At 56.4% G+C, this 25,439-nt stretch overlaps 7 protein-coding genes across 7 annotated transcripts; 3 read left to right on the forward strand and 4 right to left on the reverse strand.

The window, feature by feature from the left end:
* Nucleotides 1-977: 977 nt before the first annotated feature.
* GCG54_00002866 (uncharacterized protein) lies at nt 978-1,830 on the forward strand (the record flags this gene model as incomplete). The annotated part of the gene is made up of 2 exons (XM_045402948.1): nt 978-1,515; nt 1,589-1,830. 2 exons carry the CDS (start codon nt 978-980, stop codon nt 1,828-1,830), a joined length of 780 nt encoding a protein of 259 aa, XP_045264679.1.
* Nucleotides 1,831-2,251: 421 nt separating this feature from the next.
* Nucleotides 2,252-3,725, reverse strand: GCG54_00002867 (uncharacterized protein; the record flags this gene model as incomplete). Its single annotated transcript, XM_045402949.1, has 2 exons — nt 2,252-3,073; nt 3,132-3,725. 2 exons carry the CDS (start codon nt 3,723-3,725, stop codon nt 2,252-2,254), a joined length of 1,416 nt encoding a protein of 471 aa, XP_045264680.1.
* Nucleotides 3,726-5,602: 1,877 nt separating this feature from the next.
* GCG54_00002868 (ER lumen protein-retaining receptor) lies at nt 5,603-6,454 on the reverse strand (the record flags this gene model as incomplete). Its single annotated transcript, XM_045402950.1, has 4 exons — nt 5,603-6,096; nt 6,161-6,227; nt 6,286-6,344; nt 6,430-6,454. 4 exons carry the CDS (start codon nt 6,452-6,454, stop codon nt 5,603-5,605), a joined length of 645 nt encoding a protein of 214 aa, XP_045264681.1.
* A 1,141-nt stretch (nt 6,455-7,595) lies between these two features.
* GCG54_00002869 (Ubiquitin and WLM domain-containing metalloprotease) lies at nt 7,596-8,636 on the forward strand (the record flags this gene model as incomplete). The annotated part of the gene is made up of 1 exon (XM_045402951.1): nt 7,596-8,636. The coding sequence occupies one exon, from the start codon at nt 7,596-7,598 to the stop codon at nt 8,634-8,636; it is 1,041 nt and encodes a 346-aa protein (XP_045264682.1).
* A 668-nt stretch (nt 8,637-9,304) lies between these two features.
* On the reverse strand, nt 9,305-10,195 carry GCG54_00002870 (Protein MNN4; the record flags this gene model as incomplete). The annotated part of the gene is made up of 2 exons (XM_045402952.1): nt 9,305-9,359; nt 9,435-10,195. The coding sequence occupies 2 exons, from the start codon at nt 10,193-10,195 to the stop codon at nt 9,305-9,307; spliced, it is 816 nt and encodes a 271-aa protein (XP_045264683.1).
* Nucleotides 10,196-18,350: 8,155 nt separating this feature from the next.
* GCG54_00002871 (uncharacterized protein) lies at nt 18,351-18,848 on the reverse strand (the record flags this gene model as incomplete). The annotated part of the gene is made up of 2 exons (XM_045402953.1): nt 18,351-18,774; nt 18,832-18,848. The coding sequence occupies 2 exons, from the start codon at nt 18,846-18,848 to the stop codon at nt 18,351-18,353; spliced, it is 441 nt and encodes a 146-aa protein (XP_045264684.1).
* Nucleotides 18,849-20,293: 1,445 nt separating this feature from the next.
* GCG54_00002872 (uncharacterized protein) lies at nt 20,294-25,135 on the forward strand (the record flags this gene model as incomplete). The annotated part of the gene is made up of 2 exons (XM_045402954.1): nt 20,294-24,901; nt 24,953-25,135. The coding sequence occupies 2 exons, from the start codon at nt 20,294-20,296 to the stop codon at nt 25,133-25,135; spliced, it is 4,791 nt and encodes a 1,596-aa protein (XP_045264685.1).
* Nucleotides 25,136-25,439: the final 304 nt, after the last annotated feature.

The raw sequence follows: 25,439 nt of genomic DNA on the forward strand, positions 1-25,439 counted from the left end.
TTGACGACAAAGAAACAATCTCGAGAGCCCCGCACCTTATTCCGGCTGACATCCGACCGGGGAGGGTCGTATATGTAGGGCTGCTTCTTGGACCGGAACAAACCAATAGCACGCGAGTGAGGACAAACGGAAGTGAAACCAGGCCCTTCGTTCTGGGTCTTAATCGCCTGGTTCCCAACCGGGACCTCCCGTAATCGGAAGACTAGTCCCGGCAATTGCAATCCTCATGTCTGTGTGAGCCTCGATAGCTTGGCGCGGCTGAAACTGTCATCCGCAACAGAATTGGGACGGAGGATGTAATAAGCGGTGGAAGTGGGGAGGGGAATTCAGGGAACTATACCAGCAGCAATATCACCAGTCATTACTCCCGAGGTGCCGAAGTGACAGGTCTCATGTATTTTCCGAGCGGAATCATGCGTTGTTGCTGTCAGGCCGCACACTTGTTCTTATGCATCTTTCAGCGAGACCCTAGATCTTGCTAGCGGCGGTGGTGTTTGGGGCGACTTAGTCTTGATCCGGAGGTGTGATTGATTGATTGATTAACAAGAGAGAGAAAAGGAGACAGAGCTCGCGCCAGACCGTGGCCGGAGTGAGGCAGGGGACATTCCTTTTGATTGCAATTAGACCCCGCCGGCGCACGAACCTCACTCAACTCGACCGAGACACTTGCTGCTCCTTGCAGTGTTTTGCTGTTCATTGTGCTCGCTGCTCATTGCTCACTTCTCACATTGTCACCACACCGTCCACACGTTTTCTCCACCACGTTGCCTTTCTTCACCTGAACTTTCTCTCTGGCTGGCTGGCTCTTTCCTTATCGAATTTTGAAATTGGAAGTGGGCTTTATCGCGTTCGTTGATTTGCAGAATGTGATATCCGCAACTTAATTCTGGTTGTCTCACCGCGAACTGTCACCACCGCCGACAGGGATCACCACCCGATCAATTAAAAGGGGACGCTTCACCACCAAATGCGACGCCATGACCGAGATGAAAATGCGCAGAAAGCGCGTCGCAGAGGACGATGAAGAAGACGAATTTTATCACAGCCCCCCTAACAAGAGAGGCCGCGCTGGATCGGCCGCCTTCAAATGGCTCTGGGCACCGTCACCACATCCAGATGAACCACGACCGCAGGGTCTCTGGCCAGACACCGAGAGGCTCTTTCGAACCCAAAGCGGCCACCGCGACTTCAACCTTCCGCGCTCCTTCTCGCTCCCGCCGGAGACTTCCTCGAGGCGCACGAGCAGGCGCCGGGGTGCCATCTCGGTGACGTCGTCGCCGCCGCCAAGCGAACTGGATCGCCATCTCGCCATGCAACTGCAACAGCAAATCGCCATCATACGCCTCAAGGCGGCATCCCGTGGTGCAGACGACGATGAGGTCGAGAGAATGCGACGTGAACTCGAGGACGTGCAGATCGACGCGGCCCTCCCCTCCATCCTGGGCATCTCCTTAGACTTTGACCGCAAACTCGACCTCGGGTCCAGTCGTTCGCCGCAAGGTTCAGAACAAAGAGGTAAAGTCACGAACACCCACCTCCCTGGACGTCGATCAAACATGAGAGATCCCATCTAACACCCTGCATACAGGATCCAGTTCGTCGCCCGCCGGGTGTCTGTGGGATTCCAAGAAAGCCAAATCGGGCACCGGCGTCGTCGGCAGCTGTCGTGCAGCACCAGCACCAGCAGACGACAAGAGGAACCTGCGACAGCACCAGCACCAGCAGGTCGGTACTGGGTGTGGTGCCGTCGTTCGTGGTGTAAGCGGTGGTTGCGGCGCCGGGGGAGAGGCTCCAGCAGCGGCGGGACTGTGGAGGAGGCCTCGGACTTGAGACCAAACTCTGCTTGCTGCATGCTCTGCCAAGCCTTTTTCCTCTCTTTTTGACTTCCAAGACACGACACGCTTCCGAACAGACGGGGAGCAAGCACATGTAATTATTATTATTCGAACACACAAGACAGCGATGGATGGGTTTTGTTAATGCAGCAACGGGTTGTGATGTGATGGCATGTTGGAGGGCGGGGTCGTTGGATGGCATGAATGTCAAAGGGTCATAATACATTTTGTATTATATTGAGCTGATGGTGTTGATAACGGGTGTCGTAAGGCCCCCTTGTAGAACAGTGATTAATAACATGAAGAGTAATAGTAGAACAAAAGAGTGAACGTTATTTTTGAGCGCATTAATCATAGGTAGTCGTCCAAAGGCGTGTTTTCCTCGTCCTCCCCCTCCTCTCGGCCTCCCTTCCTGTTCATTTGGGAGGCGGCGAATCTGACCTCCTAAATGGCCAGTCCGAACCCTTCTCCCCTGTCGGGCTGTCGACCAGGTCCCCAAACGGACTCACGGTCTGCGTCCGTCTCAACCAGCCCTTGCTCCCCTCCACAAGTTCGCCTTCCTCGTCCACCTTGCTCAGCTTCTCGTTGTTGGTCGAAGCGAACGGGTTGGTGTTGGTGGCTGAGGCAAATGGTGGAGGAGGCCCTTGTGATCCCCCTGTCCCCGGTGGCTGTTCCTGTTGCTCTCTATTTCGAGCTGGGGCCGGAGTGGGAGGCAGAGCCGTATTCGGCGGTCCGTCTCTCGACTTTGGCGGGAAGAGAGAGTACGGCGGTTGTTTCCTCGGCGACGGCGGCACCACCGGTTTTCGACTCACCGACGGCTCTCGCTGTATCGTCTGCATCTGAGGTGCCGACTGACTCACGAACGTCGTCGTTCTCGAAAAATTTGGTGCCCCGTCGCCAAAGTCACTCACCGCGTACCCCATCCCGCCCGACCCCGTCGTCCGTGCCGTGTCTGGCCTCGTCGGTGATATAGACCGTTTTAAGTCTGGCGGGTAGCCGTTGTTGGCCGCTAATGCGTTTGTCGTCATGAGCGTGTTCTGTTTCGGGTAGCTGATTTCCCGTCGTAACTCCCTCTCCTTTGCCTCCTTACGTTTGCCCCGGCGGTAGCGTGTCCAGATGTAGAAGCCCAAGATGGTGAGAAGTGAAGAGCCGATGATGGCGCCCACGACTGCCAATGCTGCTTGCGTGACTGAGACGGCTGCTCCCTGTGCTTGTGAGACTCTCAAGTTGGCGTCGTCCTGTCCATGTGTTAGTCATGTAGGCGATGCAAAGTGTAAGTGAGTTGTGAAGACGTACCCTGGCAGCTTGAATCTGCTGTTGCGCTTGCTGCTGAGCACTCTGAATAGCAGCACTCGCAGAAGCCGTAGCAGATGCAATGGCCTGAGCAGCACTGATACTCGCGCTCGCCTGGATGCTCGCAATCTGCGAAGCCAGCTGCTGGTTCGCACTGCTCGTCACAGACGCCAGATTCGCCGCAATGTCCCTGCTCGCACTCTCCCTCGCCTGTTGCTGCGCGTTGGCAATGCCCTCCCTCGCGCTCGCCTGTGCCTGTACAACGGCGTTATTCGCCGAGATGGACGCCCTCGTGGCGGCGTCGTTGGCCTGTCTCGCCTGTTCCTCTGCCTGTCGTTGTCTGTCTTGGGCCTGTCGTACCTGGTCGTTGGCTTGTTGAACAGCCTGTGCCGCCGACTGCGATGCCGAGGCGATGGCCTGCTGAGCGGACCGGGACGCCTGGTTGATCTGGTCGATAGGGTTGAAGCTATCTTGTCTCCCAAAGAGGGCGGCCGGCGTGGGTACCGCCAGCACGACGCGGTCTTCGAGGGGTATGGGCTTGTTGATGTCCACCGACGCCGTTGGAGGCTCCATATCCCGCCTCCCCAAGAGGTCCATCATGATATGTCTTCCTGCTCCCCCTCGCCTCCGGTGAGGCTGTGCCGGTGACTGATGATCCCCTGCGTCGACCCATCGTGCCCACCGTCCTTTGGCCCCATCTGCCTTTGCTACCGCCGCTAACACGAAGCAGACCCAAGCAGATAGTAGTAGTATTCGTGGGAGGCAAGCCTTCACCATGATTTCATGTCGGATTATGTATGCCTCCTCTTTGCTGTAACCATATTATCCCTATTCTTCCACGGGTAATAAAACACACAACACACAAAAGATGTATAATTCCTGGATTCACGTCAACAAAAGAAACGACCAAAAGGAAAGATGAAAACACAAAAAAAAGACCAATCCAAGAAAAGAGCCAAAGGTTCCGCGAAACGTCCCTAGTCGGCGGCCCTCGCCCATGTTATGGACCGCTTCGTCCTAATTGTCCCCCAGTCCCACGACTCTTGTCGCCGCCGCCCTACGGCACCATTCCTCTTTGGTTTGACCCCATCATCCCTCCCCTTCCGTGCGGTTGACTCCGCTTCGATATCACGCCCGTCGCTATCCAGTCGGCTTCATTGGCAGAGGGACGGGGGCGGAGACGGACGGGGTTGGGCCAGACGCTGGTAACTGCCCGTTGCCCGGTTGGTTGCCTTTCGGACGCTCTCAGAGGAGTGGAGTTGAAGTGAAATGGTATCCTTTCCCATAGATCAGATTTGGGCCCGCCGCGAACCGTCCCATCTTCTCATTCGGTCAGACGCCCAGACTCGAGTTGGTGGTTAATGCACAGATGGTTTCACAAGGGGCTTTGGAAACAGAAAGCTGACAGAAACGACAGAAAAGTTTATGCCTGCCGAACGGGAGTGGTTTGCTATACCCTCGCGGCATCAATATTCGGTTGCGTTCCGAGCTTGGTATTGTCTCAAAAGCCAAAGTTGGTCTGGATCCCTGGTCAGGTTGAGGCTCTCGAAGGAGGGGTGTTGCAATGGCGGGATTGCCCCTCTAACCAGCGTCGATCCTCTCGTGCTCCTGGTGTCGCATATCCCTGTCCGGCGTCACTTGACTCGGGCCCGGCGTGCGGGCAAGACCACGAAGGTCGGGGTAGCCGGAGGAACTCCAGGGGAACTGACAAGATTTCTGCAGAGTCTGTTCCTGAATCGCTCCCAACTCAAAAGAAGGGAGGTGTTCCTTCAGGGTCTGCTTCTTTCCTTTCCCCCTCCCTCCTAGTTGGGAAATGACGACGAGAGACAAATACTGAGCAGGGACCGACCTCAGTCGGCGACCCAAGAACAAGATCAAGATTCTCGGAAGCCGGCGAACTAACCGAAAAAGAACGAGTCATCGCAGCACGCGGTTACCGCCCCATGGCGCGTGCGGGCGGCTGGCCAACGATGGGGAGGGGGAAACGGCGGAAACGTTCTTGAGAAAGCGGGCTGAAGAGATTTGGAAACGTTCTTCACATTGACCATCTATATACCAGTGGTGTCCCGGCCTTTCTTCCTGTTCGTCCACGACCTCTGTCGATCTGTGAGAAGAAGAATCAGCCATCCAACCAACACCCAAAAACGTGGCGTGACTGACTGGCTGCGTGGCACGCCCCATGCAAAACTAACCATATCTCCCAACGCCTGTCATGCATCCATCCTGCGCGGAGAGGATATCCCGTACCTAGCACCTGGCCAACTTTTTGTATGTGTGTGCCTGAAATCCGATGTGTTGTGTTTGATGAGACTGGACGAAAAGAAATCAGGTCATGCCCAACACTGAGGCCCCGATGATTCTCGGAGTATTTAGTGCAGCCCATGACTCTCCGCCCCGTCACGTCGCCCGTTGCGGAAGTTTCTAGGCGAGGGTAACGCACGAAGAAAACTCTTTTAAGAGTAGGTAAAGAGACTTTAAACGGGCAGCTTGAACTTCTTGCCCTTCATCACCTTGGTGTAGTAGATCCAGAAGAAGTCAGAATACAGGATGGTCTGGATAATGCCGGCGACGATGGCGATCCAGTCGACCTTGTGGTTCACCTCGGTAAAGTAACGGTAGATCCAGTTGGGGATGTACAGGGCGCGGTAGATACCGAGGGCAGCGAGGTAGTGGGTAGTGATGGTCTCGGCCTCGCCAGTACGCTGGAGCATGAAGAGCTGGGGCAGGATGGCGACGGCCTCGAGCCAAATGGAGAAGGCCCAGAGGATCTCCCAGAAGGTGTAGTAGTAAGGGAAGACGATGGCCAGGGCGGCGGCGCCTCCAAGCAGATACTGGACGCGGAACGTGTCTTGGTTGGGGTCGTTGGTGGGCTTGTAGGCGGTCGTCATCAGGTAGACGATGTAGCCTTGGGAGGTGATGAAGAGAATCTTGAAGACCAAGTTCCAGAGGCTGCTGGTTGAGAATAGGTCTGTTGACGGAGGATGTCAGCTGAATGAGGCCGGGCGGCAATAGGACAATGCTTGTGGGCATACCAAGGTACCTGGTGATGTAAACCAACAGGTAGAGAGCTTGTGATTTGAACGAAATACCGGAACAGCTCTGCCGAAGGATTAGATAAGGCCCGGGTGACGACATTGTTGGCATCGCAAACACTCACGTTCAGCTGAACCATCTTGTGGAGGAGGATGCCAATACTGGCAAGGTGGGACAAGTCCCCTGGAAGCCGTGTTAGTCGACAGAGCCATCGCAAGACGGGGCAGACATGCTTCGGCACGCTGCGCAGGGTGAAGGCTACACGTACCGAGAATACGGAAGAGGTTGAGCATCGTCGCGGCTTGGCGGGGGGCGGCGGGATCGGTCGCAGTGGACGGGAGACGGGAGCTTCAGTCGAGTCGGATCGGAGCTTAAAGCTGCCTCAACAGCGGGGATTGTGGTCAAGCAGGTGCAGCCTCGGAGCGGCGTAGACTCGCAGTGCGCGGATGGGTGGTGTTTCTTGTCGTCGTGGTCGTGGTGGTGACCGGTGTCGTCTGTCGTCGCGATCGATGAGTTGGCGTTGGCGTTGAGATGTGTCCAGGGAGGGAGCTTCAACTGTGTGCGGCAGAGCTGGCAGCTATTTTTTTTGGGACCGTGGTTCCAGGAGGTCGAAAGGACACGAACGCGATTGCACGCTCATTGGAAGCTGGAACCGACAGGCCAAGCCACAACCCGGTAGGGCACCTCTCGTCTCTCGACCAGTGGCAGCGAAGCACTGACAGCGACGCCGCGTCCTGTTTGGCTGGCTGTTGGCTGTTTTACCTAAGGCAGGTCCCTGGTTTCGGCTTAGCTAATGGATTGTGAGACAGCTGCAGCCGTGTTGCAGCGCTGCAGGTGCTTGGGTGCTAGCGTGAGTGTGCATTCCCGCCAGTTGCCGCTTCCGCGAGGATAGGTCCACTTCGCTAGCTGCCTCCCAGTCACTTACCTCAGCAAACCAGGAACCAATGAGAGCCCGAGCCACGGCCTCGCGGAAGCAGTGGACGCCGTCCCTGTTTCTCTCTGCTCCGTTGCCCTTCTTTGCTGAGGTAATCTCTCGGATTGGCCGAAGCTTTCCCGGTGTCTTGGCTTCCGGAGAGAGCACTGACGGGAAAGAACCACCCGACCCTTGGTGCCTTCGGACCCACTCCTAAGTCCAGCCCGAATGCCCGGAGTCCACCTGCCAGCGAGTGACGTATTACAAAGCTGCCTGAATGACAAACACTGCGAATACGCTCCAGACGGCCTCACCGGTGACCGTCTGCGTTCGCGTCTGCGCCCCCAACGCCGCCTTCTTGCACATTCTACGCAGTCATCTCGTTTGTATATATCTCTAGCGCATCTCTCAATCTTCGAAACCTTGTCGCATCTACCCACAGCATCAGAATACTTGCATACATACCGATCTAGTGTCTCTCAAACACCACAGCTCAAAGAAACCACGAAACCCACCCCACCATGGCCCAATCCCATCGCGACGAGTCCGACTACGATGACTCCGCCGACGAAGCAATCACAATCACCCTCACCCACCGCAACACCCCGCACACCTTCAAATTTCCGAGCGACGGCACCATCACGCACCTCTCTGAAGATGTCGAAGACACCCTCTCCATTCCCGCCTCCAATCAAAAGTTCATCGTCCCGAAGCTCGGCCTGCTGAAGCCCCCGTTCAAGGATCCCGACATGTCCCTCGCCGACCTGCAGGGCAAGAAGATCATGCTCATGGGCGTCGAAGCGAAGGAGGTTGCGTCCCTGCAGGCCGCGTCCGAGTTCGCCGCACGCCGCAACGCCGCCCGCAGCGCCGCTCGGAGGGCGAATCGCCCGTCGCGGAGGCGGGACCAGGCGCGGTCGCAGGCGCACAGCACGTATACCTTCCTGTCCGTCAGGCCGCTGGCGGGGCTGCCGAACCCGGAGCGGTCGCTGGCGCTGCTGGAGAAGCTGAAGGAAGACCCGGGAATCCGCGCCTCGATGGTCAAGCACAAGTTCAGCGTCGGGCTGCTGACGGAGATGGAGCCGCTATCAAACACGCAGTCGAGCCACGAGGGCACGACGAGGCTGCTGGGGCTGAACCGAAACCAGGGAGAAGTCATCGAGTTGCGCCTGAGGACGGATGCGCATGACGGATACAGGGACTACAAGACGATTCGAAAGACGCTGTGCCATGAGTTGGCGCACAATATCCACGGCCCTCACGACAGGAACTTCTGGGACCTGTGTCACCAGATCGAGCGCGAGGTTGACGCCGCGGACTGGAAGCACGGCGGGCAGACCGTCGGGCAATCGTCATCCTATTATGCGGCTGGAGAGGACGAGGAGGAAGGTTTCGAGGACAACGGGGGCTGGGAAGGAGGCGACTTCGTTGTCGGCGGAAGCGCCGCTGACAACAAGGGCTTGAGCCGACGGGAGATTCTGGCCAGAGCCGCCGAGGAACGCCTGAAAAAGATGAACATGGAAAGGAGGGATGGCGGAAAGCCGGATTCAGGAGCATCGCCTTGAGTCCTACGTTTGGTCATGGTCTGCATTTATACACATTAGCCTAGGTTGTTTTGGTTGTCGGGTTTGGGCATTGCGATGGCGTTGGTAAATATTATCTATGATGTCGCTGTACTAGCTGGCTTGGGGGCTTTCATAGCGAGGAAAGATAATCTCAACATGATGCAACTCAACACGATGCAACACAAAACTTCAGAAGTGTTTGTCAAATGTTCATTTCGAGGTCCTTGGCACCTCGGTATCTTTGGGTATCTAGTGTGCACATGCGACTCCTCTAGTGGCTTTGCGAATGGTTCCATTTCATATGGCAACCAGCCCGCACGCCATATCTACCCAACGGGCGATGCTCATCGTAGCGATACTCTCCATCTTCATAATGTGACAAAAGGAAAAGAAAAAAAAAGGGAGGTAATGCCCGAGTGTCCTCCCTGTCAAAAATCCCTGACCCTGGAACACCTTAATCTCATGCCATGCCATACCATGTCCGGAACGCCACCAATGCATGTAAGCGTGCAAAACGCAAAATGCAGCCGCCAAAAAAATATAAAAATGCCCATGTGCTTTTTGTGGAAAAAAGACAAGTCGCGGCCATCGCTTGTGCTGATCCAAATCCAATACGATCCTTACTTTGACCACTCGAGATCATCCGCAAGGTCTTCCGCCGTCGCCTTCTAGGAGGACTGCTGCACCTTGAGCCACTCCTTCTGTTCAGGTTCCCACCTGTGTCTGCAAGTAATTGTTAGTTGCGACACAGAAGAAGCTTAAATAGGCGGACGGAATTCCGCGCAGATCTTGACTTACCCTTGCCATTCGGTAGTGACCAGACTCTTGGTACCGTACTCCTCGGAGAGAATGCGCTCGAAGCTGTAGGGAATGATGGCGGGAACACCCTCGAATTCAGTCTCGCGCATGGGGAAGAGATCGGTGGTGCGGTAGCGGTGGTAGTTCTTGCAGCTCCAGACGCCGGGCATGCCAGAGGGGTCGCGCTCAGCCAAACCGGTGATGTCGACGAAAGCACCGTTAGCCATGTTGATCCAGCGGGCATCGATGATGTTCTGGCCGTCGCCACGGTCCTTGTCGGTGCCGTGGGGGTTGACGTCAAGCAGGTAGCGGTCCTTTTGGGGGTTGCCCTCGGCGTCGGTCCACTCGTACTCGTGCTCGGTACGGTTCATGTTCTGGCCAAGCCAGTAGAGAGTTGCAGTCGAGACCTGAACATCGAGATCGTAGTCCCAGGGCATGATCTTACCATTCCACCACCAGCCGAGCAGGGTGCCATGGGCGAGCCATGTCTCGATGTTGAGCTTCTTGGTGATGGTGAGGTAAGAGCGGATGAGGTTGCGCAGGACGACGCGGTGCTCGTCGTAGGGAACAGCCTCGGTGAAGTAGCGGATGTCGTAGTGGCCCAGCTCCTCGCCGCAGCAGGGTTCGTGAAAGTACTTGGTGTCTGCGCGCTTAGCGACGACTGGCGGTGATGCCGCGTTGGGTGATTGTTGTGAGGGCGCCGCGGCGACTGTGGCAGTAAGGCCCAATAGGGCGATGGGGAGGGCGAAGCTGAAGCGCATCGTGGCGGGTGTGAAAATGTATTGCTCTGGTGAGTGGTGAGGTTGCTGAGCAAATTGTCGACCTCGTGGACGGATGATTAAGAAAAAGAGTTGCCAATCCAAGTAACAAAAAGGACCGTCCGTTGGACTCTTGGGTCGTTTCGAATTTTGGGCGGGAGGGTTCGCGGTGCCAAGAAGTCGTCGAGTGGATAGGAGACGATGGAGGTAGGAGGTAGGTCCAAAGCCAAGACGAGAAGGAGGGCGGTTCCAAAGGCGACTGATAACCAAGCTTGACGAGGGGTATCACTGCGCAGTAATAACTGAAAAGCACGGGAGGTTGTTTGCAGTAAACGCGGTCTCGATGTTGTGGGTATCGTGAGGCCGGTGAGGCGAGGCGAGACGATATAAGTTGTTGATGTGGGTGGGCGGTTCGGTGTAAGCGTCGACAGCGGGAGCGGAGGCGGTGACTGCCGTGGAACGATAGGAAAGACGAGATGGAGATGGAGGAGGACCCTGATGTGGAGGATGTGCAGACGATGTCAAGTCCAGGCTTTTAGCAAACTGGGACGTTGAAGTAGGTGAATGCCAAGAAGTAGTAGAGGCAGAAGGAGGAACCGGAGTGGACATGTGTGAAGCGCGGGCAGGGCGAGGCAGAGACTGATATGTAAATGTGGGATGGGATGGCGAGGAGGAGTACATGGAGTGAGTGAGTGAGTGAGTGAAGCCAAGGCCAGTCCCCAACTCCACGTCCAGGGTAGTCTCCAGCTCCTCCCGACGTGGACGTGGACTCCCAATGGGGGTGGAGAGGGATTCGCCGAGAGGTGTGTCTGCAGCGAGGGAGAGAGGCGTTTTCTGGGGAGGAGGCGTTGGGCTGTTGCACGTCGTGGGTGTTGCCGCATCATCCTGCCTTAGCGTCCACCGTTCCTTCCTTTGCCTCTGCTTCCCGAGGCCCGCCTTCTCACAGAGGTAACCTACCTACCTTACCTAGATATCTGTACGCAGTAGATGCATACCTTACGGATATCCAGTAGTTCTTGACTTGTTGCGACCCTGTTTGCCTTGCCAAGATCTGGGCCGTCTTTTTCTGATCCATTCTTTCCGAAGACTCGTTCCTTTTTTCTCTGCATCTTGACAGTGAATGGCACTTTTTTCCAACATTGGATCCTTCACACCACGAACATACAAAGACCCTTCCCCAAAGAAACATTGTCTGCCAAACAAGACAAGACGACCAGGACAAGACATCGGACTGAACAGCCCAGACATCGGACCAAGGTACGCAGCAAGACAAGGGCAGGGCGGAACAGGGAGTCTCCCGCCGCCAGATAAACTGTGGTACGTACTCGCGCCTACGTACCACCGTCACCAGCCCCGACAGATGGATACCTCCATTCGTAATACCTAAGGGTCAGTCAGTCAGTCAGTCAGTCCGCAACAATAAGGTAGAGTAGTCTATTCGTGGTGACTGGTGAGGGCACTGCGGCTGTGGTGCCACCCGTGTCCCCAATGTCCCCAGTCTCACTCGTCGTCAGACGTCCTCCCACATTCCTTGGCTTGCACCAGTAGGGGAGGAAGAAAAAAAAAATCCAACTCCAACGTCTGCGCGTATGTGCCATGATTAGTGGCATACGTAATCCCGCGCAGGAAAAGGAGGCCCTAGTCTTTGAGCCTTGAACCAGCGCACGGGAGCCAGTGACAAGCTGCGCTTTCGACTGCAAAAGGTGACGAGTCTCCAGCGGGGGGTGGATAAACACCCATTTACGGAACATAGAGTTAATTAAAAGAGGCGACCAAAAAAGAAGCTTGGGGCTGGACTGGCCGGGCCCCGGAGGGGCGGGATGGAGACGGCAGATTTTGATATTCCTGTGGCTCACAGTTGACTGCCATGGACCCGAGTCACCTCACTGCCCTCAGTCAAGGTTGAGAACGACGAGAGGTTCGATAGGTGCGAGATGATCGCGTGAGGTCGCAGGGTTCCCGCCTACAGCGCTCGGAAAGGCCCCTTTCATCCACTGAACAGCCACTGGACAGTCGACTTGCAGTTGCAGACGGCAGGCTGGACAGGGGAGGGGATACAAGGTGGACGGGGCCAGGGGGGAGGGTGTCGTGGTCGTGTGCTCTCCTTCCTTGGTGTTTCTTGGTCCCGGTCGCCGCATAAGCCGCTAGCGGTCTTGGCAGCATAAGGAGTGGCTCCGGCGTCAGCACCGACCTAAGAGACACCTTGCACTTAACCGATACACAATACCTCACCTTACCTTATCAAGTACAGGCATGTCTCCCAAGAGGCGCTCACTATCGTGCCGATCTTCCCATGCACCGCCGTTGTCTCTGGCTACCCGAACCCTCTTAGCCCAAGCTCTGGTGCCGTTAGACTGGCCATCATCCCTTTGACCCCGAGATGCTCCATTTTAGCGTCAATTGGCACGAAGCGGCAACCGTCAGGGATTTAAGCCAATAACTTTTCAGTGAGCGTTTTACGAGCCTCTCAGATACTAGCATAACTACCTGGATTACCTAAGAGGGAAGGCTGCTCCACTCGCCGGTAAAAGCACGCTAAAATGGCACATCTCGGGGTCAAAGGGATGTCTGTCCCAGTAATAACATAGAATCATCTGATATATCAGCTGCAGCGTTTTGTGCGTGTGCAGGCGCAGAGATGCAGATGCAAAGGCAGCATGTATAACCGTACAAATAAACTCTCGTTCAGCCGCAGTCAGCAGAAAAGTCTTCAGACGAGAGAAGCAAGCACTACGCGGGACAGATGGGTATGCGTCATCACAAAATATGCATCAATCCGGTCCCGGACTTTGCGGTGCTCCCGACATCGAAATTGGCAGGAGAGCACCTGCCTCCCGAGGGTCAAGGTCAAGGTCAAGCACCACCACCACACACCACCACGGTCCACGGCCATGGATTGGCATCAACGTCACAATGGAACCAACCCTTCCTCCCAATGGAAGTTCCATTCTCAAAGCCGGCCCCCATCAAATGGATGCTGCCCCTGTCGCCTACCTCCGAGCCAATCTGGGCGTAATCAACAGAAATTCGCTCCCCCGCGACCGACAAGATATCGATGACGGGCGCATTTTCCATGCCCAGCGAATGGGACGTCGACCGTCGACCGTCAACCATCCATCGTCCGCTGGCGACTGTCGCGTGCCCGTCATCTCATTTGCAGCCATCATCCATGATCCCGACCCGTCCCATCCCATCCAGCAGCACAGCGAGCAACTTGTTCAAGGTTGACAGCGAAGATCAATCCCGATGATTGCATATCTGCTTAACGGGATGAGACACGATACCGTACGTACATAGTACGCGGGGAGAGAAAGAGACTGCGAGAAAGCGGCTACGGCTACCAGGCTATGGCTACGGCTACGGTGCCGTTCTGCCAGCGCCAGCTCGACGCCATTTCCCAGAAATTGGCAAACTGGCACGGCCTTGGGAAAGCGAATCCGCCCGCTTGGCACGTTTGGCGCTGCCTTCACAACTCCAGCCATTGCGCCTCCGGGCCAATGAGCCGAGTCCCTGCGCCGGGGCCTCATCTTGGCCATCCTCGGCGTCGCTTGCTGGCAGAATCCCGTCGCCAGGCTGACCATACCGGTACGGATTCAACCTCCCCAACATCACCAATATCTGCAAACTCCGTTCCGCCGCTTGGCCTTCTGTCATCCTCGGACTCTGCCCATGGCCCCATGGGATACCTATGCGCGAGAGGCCACCACAGACAGATACCGTACGCACAGCACAGAGTCTTGCAATACGAGCCGCTCGTCATCTTGTATCTCTCCCGTCAGCCACCTCGTGAATCGCGAAATTTCATCCCATGCTGCAACATCCGAACGCAGCGTGTGTGTCTTTGTACGCCCATCCGAGAGACTCGCAGGCGATGCTCCGTACTCCCCAGGGAACATCCCCCTTTGGCGATCAGCGGGCGGCTCTGCAGCTCTGCAACGTCTGGAAATGGGCGCCCGAGACAGGAGGTGGCCGCTGACGAACCGCACCACTTGATTGAATCGTCCCAAGTCCAGAGAGCCAGAACAGCCGGCCAGCGCCTGATGGAAGTTTGGAACGGAATTGGGATGGCCAGCAGCAGCAAAACCAAGCCCAAAACCCCGGCACAGCTGTTTCTCAGCGTTCTCAGCGTCAGCCTCCGTTTCGTGCCATTGGCCGTTGGCTGCTGCACAGTCCCACAGAGACGCGTGGCCCTGCTCCCTTAACCCTGCACCCCTTATCCTTCTTTGGGACAACGGCTGTCTGGCACCAGGTCGGCGCACGTCCGATGCAATCTTGTCTCTTCTTTTTCTGCCCTTCTGCCCATCACTCCTCTCTGTTTGATGCATAACTCGACACTCCTCAGATTGACTTTCCACCAGGTACCTGTGGCGCGACAGAGCGCTTCCGCTCCGCCCGCCCATCGTCCGCCTCCGGGGTAGCGCTCCCTGTCGGAGCTTTCAGCATCGAGAACGGCTGTGCCACAGTGCTCCCTGGGCTGCTTCGGTGGCCCTCAAGCTGCCTTCCAGGGCTTGAGCTACCGCCTCTGCGACACTCTCCCAGCACTCCTAGTCGTTAGGCCCACGGCAACATGGCATCTCTGGCGGCTAGCAGCAGACGCATTCGTGGCACATGGTTTCAGGTCCCAATGTCACTGTTCGGTACTCGTCACTGGCCACGCAATTGAAGGAAGTCGGCACCGCTACGCTGCAAGCTAGCTGCAGCAATTCAGATCTAGCAATGCCACCAGCGAGCACGGAAGGAGAGAAAGCTGGGAAAGGCTATCCGATGTCTGCATCTCAACATGGCAACCTCTCGCATGTTCGGCACCGAACCGGCGGATTGGTAACAACACCGTGGTGATGACATGACGGGGGCAACCAACTCAAAAGCTGCAGCCTGCTGGGCAACCTTCCCACCCCGCTCACCGCACCTTATCGACATGATCGCCTTGTCGCGTGTTGGCCTTCCTTTCGCGAGGAAAGGCTGGGGAAACAGTGTGGTTGGCGGCTGGATATTGGCAATGTCTTGGCTTCTTGCCGCTCTCCCGGCTCAAGTCGTGGACTCTGATGTTCGGATACAGCCATAACGACTGATGCATATTGACCGTCGGGCGTAAAGTGGAATGTTTCAATGACCGTCGCGGAATCCTTCGAGATGCAGTCATTTCTGGCCAAGAATGCTCCATGCTATCTTTGGCTGAGCAGGTCTGGCACATGGCTTTCGAGGTTTGAATCTGGACTAAGCCAATGGCAGCAGATGAACCACGGCCAGCAAAAGACAACTTTATTGTCGTCTGCAAGCATTCATTCAGGACTGTGATATCTCTTTTCTCTGGAGGAGTGGTTTTAATTCCTTCAGCCAGCCATCTGTCATAGGCTGCCTGATGAAAACAGAGCCGTGTCTGGACCTTCCTTCAGACGCCATCTGACGATATTTCCCATCAATCGTCAAAGCCTCAGGATTATTATGACCTTTCGAGGAGAACCAGGTCAGGGTGCACTGTAATAAGAACAGAGCCATGAGTTCGTGGTTGGCTGAACCGAGTTGCGGGAAGTGCTTCGCGAGACATTCGCCGGAAGCGTTGATGTCCTCGTGGCTCTGCCCGTGGTCTCCAAGAGCCGGGATAAATGTCCTCAATTCACCACACCTTGGAGGCAAAATAGACGGCCATCATTCCCAAAACATTTCCACCTCTTGCTCAACCTGGTCATGGAGAAGGCTAGCTCCGCCAAGCACAGCTATACCCCGTAGCGAGACAATTGGTAGAAGCCCGAAGATGTTTCTGTCACGTTGTCGTCGAGACCGTTCTTGGTCCGGTGCACTGGTCGAGTGTACGCATTCGTTCACGCATGGCCTGATCGTGGCAGCCACAATCAAAGTGGTTAAGCAGGGCGAATAAGCTTCGTGGCTTCCTCATCACTCGTTCGAATTATCACAAACATGGTAATCAAGGCCCGGTGCGCACGTATCGCAAGCGCTGTCAAACGTTTACACCACCTCCCGGATCTTTGACGCCACAACCCGATTGCATCACCATCGCGGTATTAAACGAAAATTAACCACCGCGACGATCCGCAGTTCGATATTAATTGCCCGGTGTTCCCGTTACGGTTACGCATGTGCCCGTAATGTGGGCAGGGCTGGCTGGGATGACTGCTCCGGGGTTCGGGCACAGCCGCCGCAGAGGCCGCACCGCCTCGATTCCGCACCCGGGCATATCGAGTGGGTCTGATGCGATTCCGCTCCTTCGTCACCGCCACGGCCGTGATGAGAATGCTCTCGGACAGGGTCATGCTATCCGGCCCCCAAGCTCATAGAGGATATGCCGCGCCGGGCTAGACGCTGGGGCAGGACGGGTGACACTTCCTGTCGCGGGGACGAGGCCAAACTTTAATTAAGTACCGAACCCGATGTCTCTCTGTGTCAAGTGCCGGCCGGCTTGTTCCAGGCCTCGGCCCCTCTTCCGTCATCTTGGTTCGGCGTGTCGTCGATGAGGCTGATTTTGGGCCCTCTTCATGCGAGAGTTTGCGCGGCGTATCGGCACAGCCCACGTGAGCGGAGACGCAAGCGACGTGTCTCCAGAAGCTTGTTTCCCCTGCAGCGGCCATGTCTGGGATTGCGAGCTTGTCGGAATATCGGCATCAGGATGGGTCTGGAAAGACCCCTTCAGACCCAGTATCTTAACCTTGAATGGATACATGGCAATGTAATTCGACGGGCTGGCCACGGCGAGAATGTGATGGCCTTGCCTGGAACGGATGTCGAACATCATGAACTTGTCATGGGGCGCTTTGGCTCAAGGCGAGGTGTAATTGCAGAACCATGACCTCAGAATTCGACTTCTAGTTGAGCATAGGATGCCTTGTTGGGCTGCCTATCATGATGATTTTGCCCACGTCCAAATTTTACTTTTCCCACAACCTCCTAGGCGGTCGGAATATTTGTCGGCGTTGGAGATGGTTAAAATGATACGGGACTTGATTGCTATTTCCGAGCTGGCTTGCGTCTTTGAGTAGGTACCTATGCATGTGTTTATGAACACAACAATTCACATGGATCCCCACTGCGATCTCTTTCATATCATTCACAACTATGATCCACGGTTATCAGAGTCATTAGTTCAGTATAGTTTAGTCACGGACGTACTTAAGGTAAGGTAAGGTGAGGGAGAGAAGCGGACGTGGCCCGGGATTCATCTTTCCGCGACGTTAACATTATAGGTTCTTTACACAACATTTGTGAAGAAGATGGCATGCGAGATGTTGTACTCGTATAGGCAAAGTTGAGGGATAGCGAAAGAAACCCAGACAGTTGAGAATTCGCTCTTCATGAGATATACACCGTGACGAGATACTCGGGCAAGGATCTGGCGGAGGGTGACCAAGAGCCCTTCGGCAATGTGGCCAAGTTTTTACGCTGGGTATGTAGAGAAGCTCTCAGAGCCACGCAGGAAGATTGTTTGCTCTCATTTCACTTCACCATCTGGTGTGGCCAACCGAATGTGATTTCCAAGTTACGGAGCAACCTCCGCCCAGAGTAATACCTTACATCAGGTTCACTTCATACGTGGGCACCATTCATACATGCCACAAGAGCACCTGGACTAGTGCCCTCTCGCCTTGAAGAGAGGAAAGCAGTATGAAGACCAGTCTGAAGACCATACTCGTTTGTACTGCAGGCGTCAACCCCCTAAAAGTCGTAGACTCGGGAGACGCGGGGTCAGATGGTTTGATGCGGTAAGCAGTCACAAACCATAGTACACGGCTAGAGAAAGACCACTCGAACATCAAGCATATCGGTTATAGTATGAAACCTGCTTGTATTTGCGAGAAAGCCCTTTCAGCTGCCCGTGGACTCGCCCAGAGGAGTCATACTCGGTCAGTGATCCAAAGACCTGTTGTTTATACATTCGAGCCATAAGTGTACTCGGACGATGATAACACTGGCTCGACAGCGATACCGAGGAGACATCCCCGAGCATGTCTTCCACCCTGCTCTATCCAGTACAAAAAGAATACACGCACCATGACAACGCCGTAGTATGCATCCGAAACCCGCCTGGTATTGCACATTTGTTTTAGGCCGCCCCATTACGGCCGTGGCATTGCCCTCAAACGCGCGAACTCATTGAAACTCATAAGTCTTTGCACGCACTCTCCCCCTCTTGCTGTTCTCACGCTTACAGTCGGATGTTGATGTCTAGACACTCGACCCGCCATTCCCTCCGCCCTAGGAGACTGCGCAGCCACTCGATGCCCAAGCCGGTCCACTCCTGTCTTTGACGTGCCAGCTCTTCGGCAGCAGCACCGGCCAGGGCGCTGGCAGTCGAGTTGATCACCTCGGCGACAGTGGCATTGAAGCTCGCGTTCGGGTCGATGTCGGGTATCGGGGAGGTGGAGAGGGATGTCGGCGGGCGGGGTTGGAACCAGTTGCTGCTGAAGTCAAAGAAGCAACGGTCGGACCAGTTACACGAGGTGAGGAAGAGGATGAGGAGCAGGAAGCTGCAGTAGACGCAGGGTCGGTTGAGGAAGTAGGTGCAGATGAAGAAGAGGAAGATGAAGGCGGGAGAGGCGTTGGTCGGGATGAAGAGGAGTGGGAGCCAGCTGGATTGCGCTGTTAGCAGACATGACTTTGCGACTGGGTAAGTATGGATGGCTTACCTTCGCAAGCAGAACATGTTGGAGGGTTGAGGTGGTGACGTAGATGAGGGTGGGTTGTAGTCCCTTGACGGGGTTGTTTCGCTCCTCGGGTCAGGACGGGACGGGGGAGCGGCGACTCTGAAGGGCGCAAACTCTCGACGAGGGTGATGTGTGAGTGACGTCCGAATGGCAAAGGGACTGCGCCCTGGTCCTCGTGCCGTGGTTTGCGGTATCGTGCCGAACGGAATCTCGTGGGTGTCGACAGGCTGGAGGGGAATATCACGGACGCCAGCCGATCGCGACCGTGGGCACAACGAAAAAGTCTTTGCGTGTGTGTCAGACAATGGCCGGTTGCCTTGTAGCGACGCCGTCAACAGCTGGTGGAATGTAAGGCAGAGGGGAGCAAAGTACGTGGGTTCATAGACACGGCTGTCTGCGTACGGTTGCGTTGCGCTGTGCTGTGCTGCGCTGCGGTTGTTCTTGGACCAGCACCAGGTAAGGTAAGGTAGCCAGCCCACCGGAGACTTGCTTATGTCAGACACGACAGCCAGGACACGATTGAATGTGATGTTCGGATTCTGCAAGCGGGTACCTTAGAAAATGGAAAGTCTCGAAGTGGGGGGCCCTTGCTCTGTACCACGACACTGGACACTCACAGGCTCACAGCTGGAGCAGGCGCACGGTCCACGTCTCTCTGGTTCCAGCGTCTCCACTCCAAGCAGTGTCCACCTCAGTGTCCCTGGCCAACCAACACAGAAGGTGCTCGTTGCTTACCTGAGGCGCGCCCGGGCCAATGAGCTATGGCCAGGCATCACCAGGCACCTCAACATGAGGTACCTTAGGTAAGGCACCTTAGTACATTTCTCCGGCGACCGGGAGGTATCCGTACTGGACTGGAGCTTCATCAACCTTCAGCAGTGAGCTTGGTCCAGGAACCTGCTCCCATCGCTTCCCCCCAAATCCGCACCAGTGCTGCACCACCCACTGAACGGCCCTCTCTTCAGCACGCGGACGCGCCAATCCACACGCCAAAGCTGCCCTGCCAAAGCTAATCCCCGTGGAAGCTGCTGCCCTGGGGTGCTTCCCATCGGCCCTTCCTTCCCTCCGCACCACCACACGCACCTACCTTACGTGCTTACCTACCCGACACCGACACCGACTGGCCTGGGCTGCACCTGCGGCAGGTCTTTCCCATTCAATTCAACCACGTCACCCCCCTGCACCACCTTCGCTGGCGCTACAGCTACAGGGTTGTGTTAGGTTGGGCTGAGATTCCAGCCTCCCAAGTCATCGATCCCGTCCCAAAATTATTTTCAGATCCTCTTTTTCGCCTTCCTTCCTCTCCATCCCCTTCAACTCTCTCTACATCTCCAAACAACCACCATCAATCCAGCGTCACGACGGAAGGGCCACCGCGTCAATTGTCTTTCGTTTCCCTCGTCGAATAATCCCTTCTCTCCCCTCCCCCCCCCAAGACGCCATCATGGTGTCGCCCATGCCCCCGGCTCCGACGCCCCCCGGAGGCAGCGCGCCTTCAAACGGCGATCGCACCACCAACTTGTTGAACTTGCTCAAGTTCAGTGGTGCCGGCGGCGGTGGCCAAGCTTCGCAGTCGCAGTCACAGTCGCAGTCGCAGCCTCAGCCTCGGCAGGACCCTCCGAGCTACCAGCAGCATCAGCAGCATGCCTCGCAGTCTTCCCAGCAGTCTCAACAGATCCAGCACCAGCATCAGCCGGATCAGTACCAGCAGTCGCCTCAGCAGCACCACCAGCAGCTGCAACAGCAGGCGATGCCTTCGTCCATCCCGACCCAGATCGTTGCACCGGCTCGCGCCCCCGCCGACCCGACCGGTCTGCTCGCTGCTCTGATGAAAGGAGCACATGATGGCGAAGAGTCGCGACCGGAGCCTTCCCAGAACGGCTCCTTCGCGAATTTCGGCGCCGCCGCATCGCCCCCCGATGACACCCGCGCCTACCTGCTGAATCTGCTGAACCGCCCCAAGCCTAGTCAGAACGACATGCTGTTGATCGAGTCGACTCGTTCTCCTCTTCCTCAGGGTGGTGAAAACATTCTCCAGAGAGTCCTCGCTGAGGCTGGACAAGCTCCCCCCAGCCTGTCGCACCTGCCCTCAAATTCCTCCTTCGAATACGACCCCAACAGTTACGCCCAATCCAGTGGCAACTTCAGCACCTATTCCTATCCTTCGACACAGGAGGCCAATCTTCCCGCTGTTCACTCCCAGCAGCAGCAGCCTCAACACCAGCAGCAGCAATATGGCTACAACAATGCTGGCAGCAGCTTCGATGAGCCTCACATCACTTCGCCACAGAACCGCACCCCCAAGTCTGGTTCCATCTCGGGTATCGCCCCACCTCATTCTGCTGGCCAGTCACCTGCAGGCCCGGCTTTCCAGATCCTGAAAAAGACCCACGACTCTCCGAGCTCTCATCACGGAGGCGACTCCAAGCGTATCACCAACGAGCGCAGCCCTCTCGCCTCCCCCGAGCGTGCCCGCCACAGCCTTGGCCACGGTTCTTCCCCCGCCGATAAACTTGCTAACCCCACCCCTGGCTCAACTGCCTCGTTTGCAAGCGTTCCCGCCGCGGAGAAGAACAAGGAGACCGTGTCGGAAGCTGTTCACGACATCGCCGAGCAGGCGGATTTCGAGGCTCAGCAGGCTCTGGCCCGCGCTGAGGAAGAGCAGTCGCGGCCCGAGTACCTGCAGGATCTGGAAGACATGGACACCGCCCTGACTGAGAGAGAGTTCGAGGCGAGCGCCCACCATGCTGCCCAGGCCATCAAGAAGGAGCTGGACCGCGAGGAGAATAGACATCTCCTCGAGAAGGTCGTCTCTGCCGAGGTCGCCGAGGAGGTTCGCGAGATTGTCGAGGAGGCTGCTGCGCACGCCGTCGCCGACAGCTGGGAGAGCGCCGACCAGGATGAGATTGTGGTGATTGAGGAGGAAACTCCCTCGCCCGTCAAGGTCTTCAACTTCCCTATGAAGCCTTGGATCTCAATTGGCCTGCAGGATGGTGCCACCGAGCCCCGTCCACAGTTCCGCGACGAGACCATCATGGACATTGCTCGTCTCAAGAAGGAATTCGACCAGATCGATCGCAACCTGTACACCGCGACAGAGAGCTACATGGCCTACGGTATGTCCAAGGCCGGAGGTCTCCGTGTCATCCGACAGGACGACGGCAAGGATGCAAAGATCTTTACCGACACCAAGGATCGCATCTTCAACGTCGCCATGTCGGTTACGCCCGCCGACCATAGTGGCACTCACCGCGAGGCCATCATCGGTACTGGCATTAGCGGCACGGTCTACTGGGTTCAGATCAAGAGTGGCGAGAAGGACCACATTGAAGACGCCCACCCCGAGCAGTATGGCTTCGCTCTTCCCCCCATGGCTTCCCACGAAGGTGGTGACGCCCCTGGCGGTGTCCTCAAGACCCGCGCCCGCACCTCGACCATCCACCCAGAGTTCTTCGCTGTTGGCCGCGGCAAGTCGATCAACATCATCTGGCCCACCTACATCATGCAGAACAACCTCTTCAAGCCTGGTCATGACCGCGTCGTCGACACAGAGAAGCTGGCCAAGCAATGCTCGTTGAAGATCAATACCGGTAAGGCCGGTAAAGACTTCACGTTCAGTCAGGATGACAGCGTGATAGTGTCTCTTGACAAGTCTGGCCGCGTCAAGTTCTGGGACGTTCGCGACCTCACCGCTGCTCAGGAGGGTAGCGACGCGCGCTGGCCCTTGCCCGCGCACACCTCGCTCGAGATCAAGGAGCCTCTCATGACTCTGACTAGCACTCCTGAGGGTGAGAAGGCATGGCCCACCTCGGTTCTTTTGGTCGATAAGCTCCGCCCCTACCAGAAGCGTTGCGCCCTGCGCTACATGATCATCGGCATGAAGCAGAACCACACTCTGCAGCTTTGGGATCTTGCTCTCGGTAAGCCGGTCCAGGAGTTCAACTTGCCGCACAGCAAGGAGTCAGATGCTGTCTGCAGTGTCATGTACCACCCTCCCACTGGCATGCTGGTCATCGGCCACCCGACCCGCAACTCGATCTACTTTGCGCATCTTTCGGCTCCTAAGTACAACCTCAAGAGCGTGTCGCAGGTTGAGTACATTCAGCGCCTGGTGGCCCAGGATGCTTCCATCCCGCAACCCGACTCTACTGCTGTTATTAGTGGCGTGCGCGAGTACTCGTTTGCGAACCGGGGCATTCTTCGCAGTCTCGACATTTTGTGCAACCCTGCCATGAGTCAAGAGACCGACGAGCCGACCCTATTCGAGCTCTACGCTATGCACTCAAAGGGTGTTGCCTGCCTTCTCATCAAGCAGGCTGAACTTGGATGGTCCAAAGACAACAAGGTCCTGGCTCCAGTCGATGCTGTTGAAGCTGGCGTCGTCACCATCTCCAAGCTTAAGCCTCCAGCCGCTCAACCCGCCGAGCCTTCCCACCAGAACAACGACGGAGGTCATCCTTCGGCCCGTAACATTGCCAAGGAATCTCTTCTCCAGACCACGCCTTCCCAGGACGATGGTACTCCCCGCCGCGGCCCCGAATCCGTCACCCCGGTCAAGATCGCGAAAGCCGAGGCCAAGGACGAGGAGACGCCGGCTCCTGTCCCTCCTGTGAAGGAAGAGAAACAGGAACGCAAGAGCCGTAAGAAGAAGGCCGCCGCCGCCGCCGCCGCCGCGGCTGCTGCTGCTGCCGCCTCTACAGATCCGCAATCCAACGGATCCCCTCGCGTCGGTTCTTCCAACAACAACTCGAAGGATAAGCAGCAGCAATCTTCCAACGCCATCACACAAGAGTCGGTTGAATCTGCAATCAGCAGCATGGAGTCTCGTCTGCAGAACAGCCTCAACGGTCTTCTGAATACATCCTTCAAGACCCTGCACAGCCGCATAGAGGATGGTCTTCGTGCTCGCGAAGCCGACTTCACCGAGCGCCAGAGTCAACTCCTCAACATGGTGTCTGACGTTCTGAACGAGAACACCCAGAAGGTGCTCCACGCGCTCATCAACGAGCAGTTCAGCACTGCCGTCATTCCTGCCATTTCCGATGTCGCCTCCAAGGCGGTATCTGACCAATTTTCCAAGAGCATGAATGCTCAGGTCTCCCACTCTGTTCAGAAGGAGATTCACAAGGCCCTTCCTTCCGCGACCCAGCACGCGCTGCAGAACGGCGACTTTGTGAAGGCCATCTCTGACAGAGTCGGATCGACCGTAGCAGCCAATGTTCAGCAGGAGGTTGTCAACACGTTAACCGCCCGCCTCGGCCCTTCCTTCACCAACATGGCTGTCCAGGCTTGCCAGCGCGTCGCTGGTGAGCTTCAGAAGCAGCACCGCACAGAGATGGAGGCCATCAACGCGCAGCGCCTTGCCGAGACTAAGAAGATTGACCAGCTCACCAACGTGGTCACTCAGCTCATGGGCACGGTCTCCAGCATGGCCGCTACTCAGGAACAGTACCAGAACGAGTTTGTCAAGCTCCAGCAGCACATCGTATCTCAGCAGCAGATCATCCGCGCCCAGGCCCAGCAGCAACAGCAACAGCAGGCCCAGCAGCAGCAGCAGCAACAGCAGCAAGCACAGGTGCCCCATCACCACGCCGCTCCCTCATACGCTCCATCTGTCGTCAGCCAGGTCCCAAGCCAGGCCCACAGCCAAGCTCATAGCCAAGCTCAAAGCCAGGTCTACAGCAACGTCCAAAGCCCTGACCGCGCCTCGCACCAGTCCATGGGCTACGGTCACTCGCAGGCCTTGACTGTTGCGAAGCCTGAGTCTGGATATGACGCGGATCTGCAAGCTCGCATTGCTGTTGTCAACCAGTCAATGAAGGAAGGCAGAGCTGAGGAGGCTGTTGTCCGTTGGATGCAGTCTGGCCGTGAGCAGGAGGTGTTTGAGAAGTACATGTCGAAGTATAGTCCTGAGTTTGTCCGCAACTTGCCTCACTTGGTTCTCTTGACGGTGACTGCCACCGTCAGCTTGAACCTTGAGTCATGCACTCGTGAGAGAATTGCCTGGCTCGAGATGGTTGTTCACAGCCTGCAGGTATCTCTTGGCAACATGGTAAGCTTTCCCCAACGGTATTTTTCTGGTTCGTTGCTAACAACTATCCAGGACGAGGATGCCCGCGCAGTTACACCTAAGATTATGGGTATGCTGGTGGCTCGTGTGGAACAACTCTTCGTTCGCATCAGCAGCAGTGCCGGCAACGACCCGGTGCTCAAGAATTTGTCGCAGATCATCAACAACGCCAAGCGCGTCATGGACGCTTGCCAAGACGAGCCTCACTACGCTTAAAGGGACGGAGGATGACATATTTCTGGCATTGAGCCTTTGACGACATGACGATATCAAGTACATAGGACATTTCGACATCATACACTGCAGGATGGCTTCGCTGCTATGCGGGGCCGACATTGTTGGGGAGATAGGGCTTGGGATGGCGGCAGACATGATACCAGAGGCAGGGCAGGCGGGCAGTGAGTGCATTCGTGGCCGCGTTTCCTTGCTTGGCTTTGGAGAATGGGGTTGGCTTCATTGAGTTGCGTTTCGTCGGGCGGCGTGATATGGGGCATGCGAACGGAGTCGCTTGGGCTGTGAT

Source organism: Colletotrichum gloeosporioides (genome assembly GCF_011800055.1).
Source record: "Colletotrichum gloeosporioides strain Lc1 chromosome Unknown consensus_42, whole genome shotgun sequence".
In the NCBI taxonomy this organism is placed as follows: Eukaryota; Fungi; Ascomycota; class Sordariomycetes; order Glomerellales; family Glomerellaceae; genus Colletotrichum; species Colletotrichum gloeosporioides.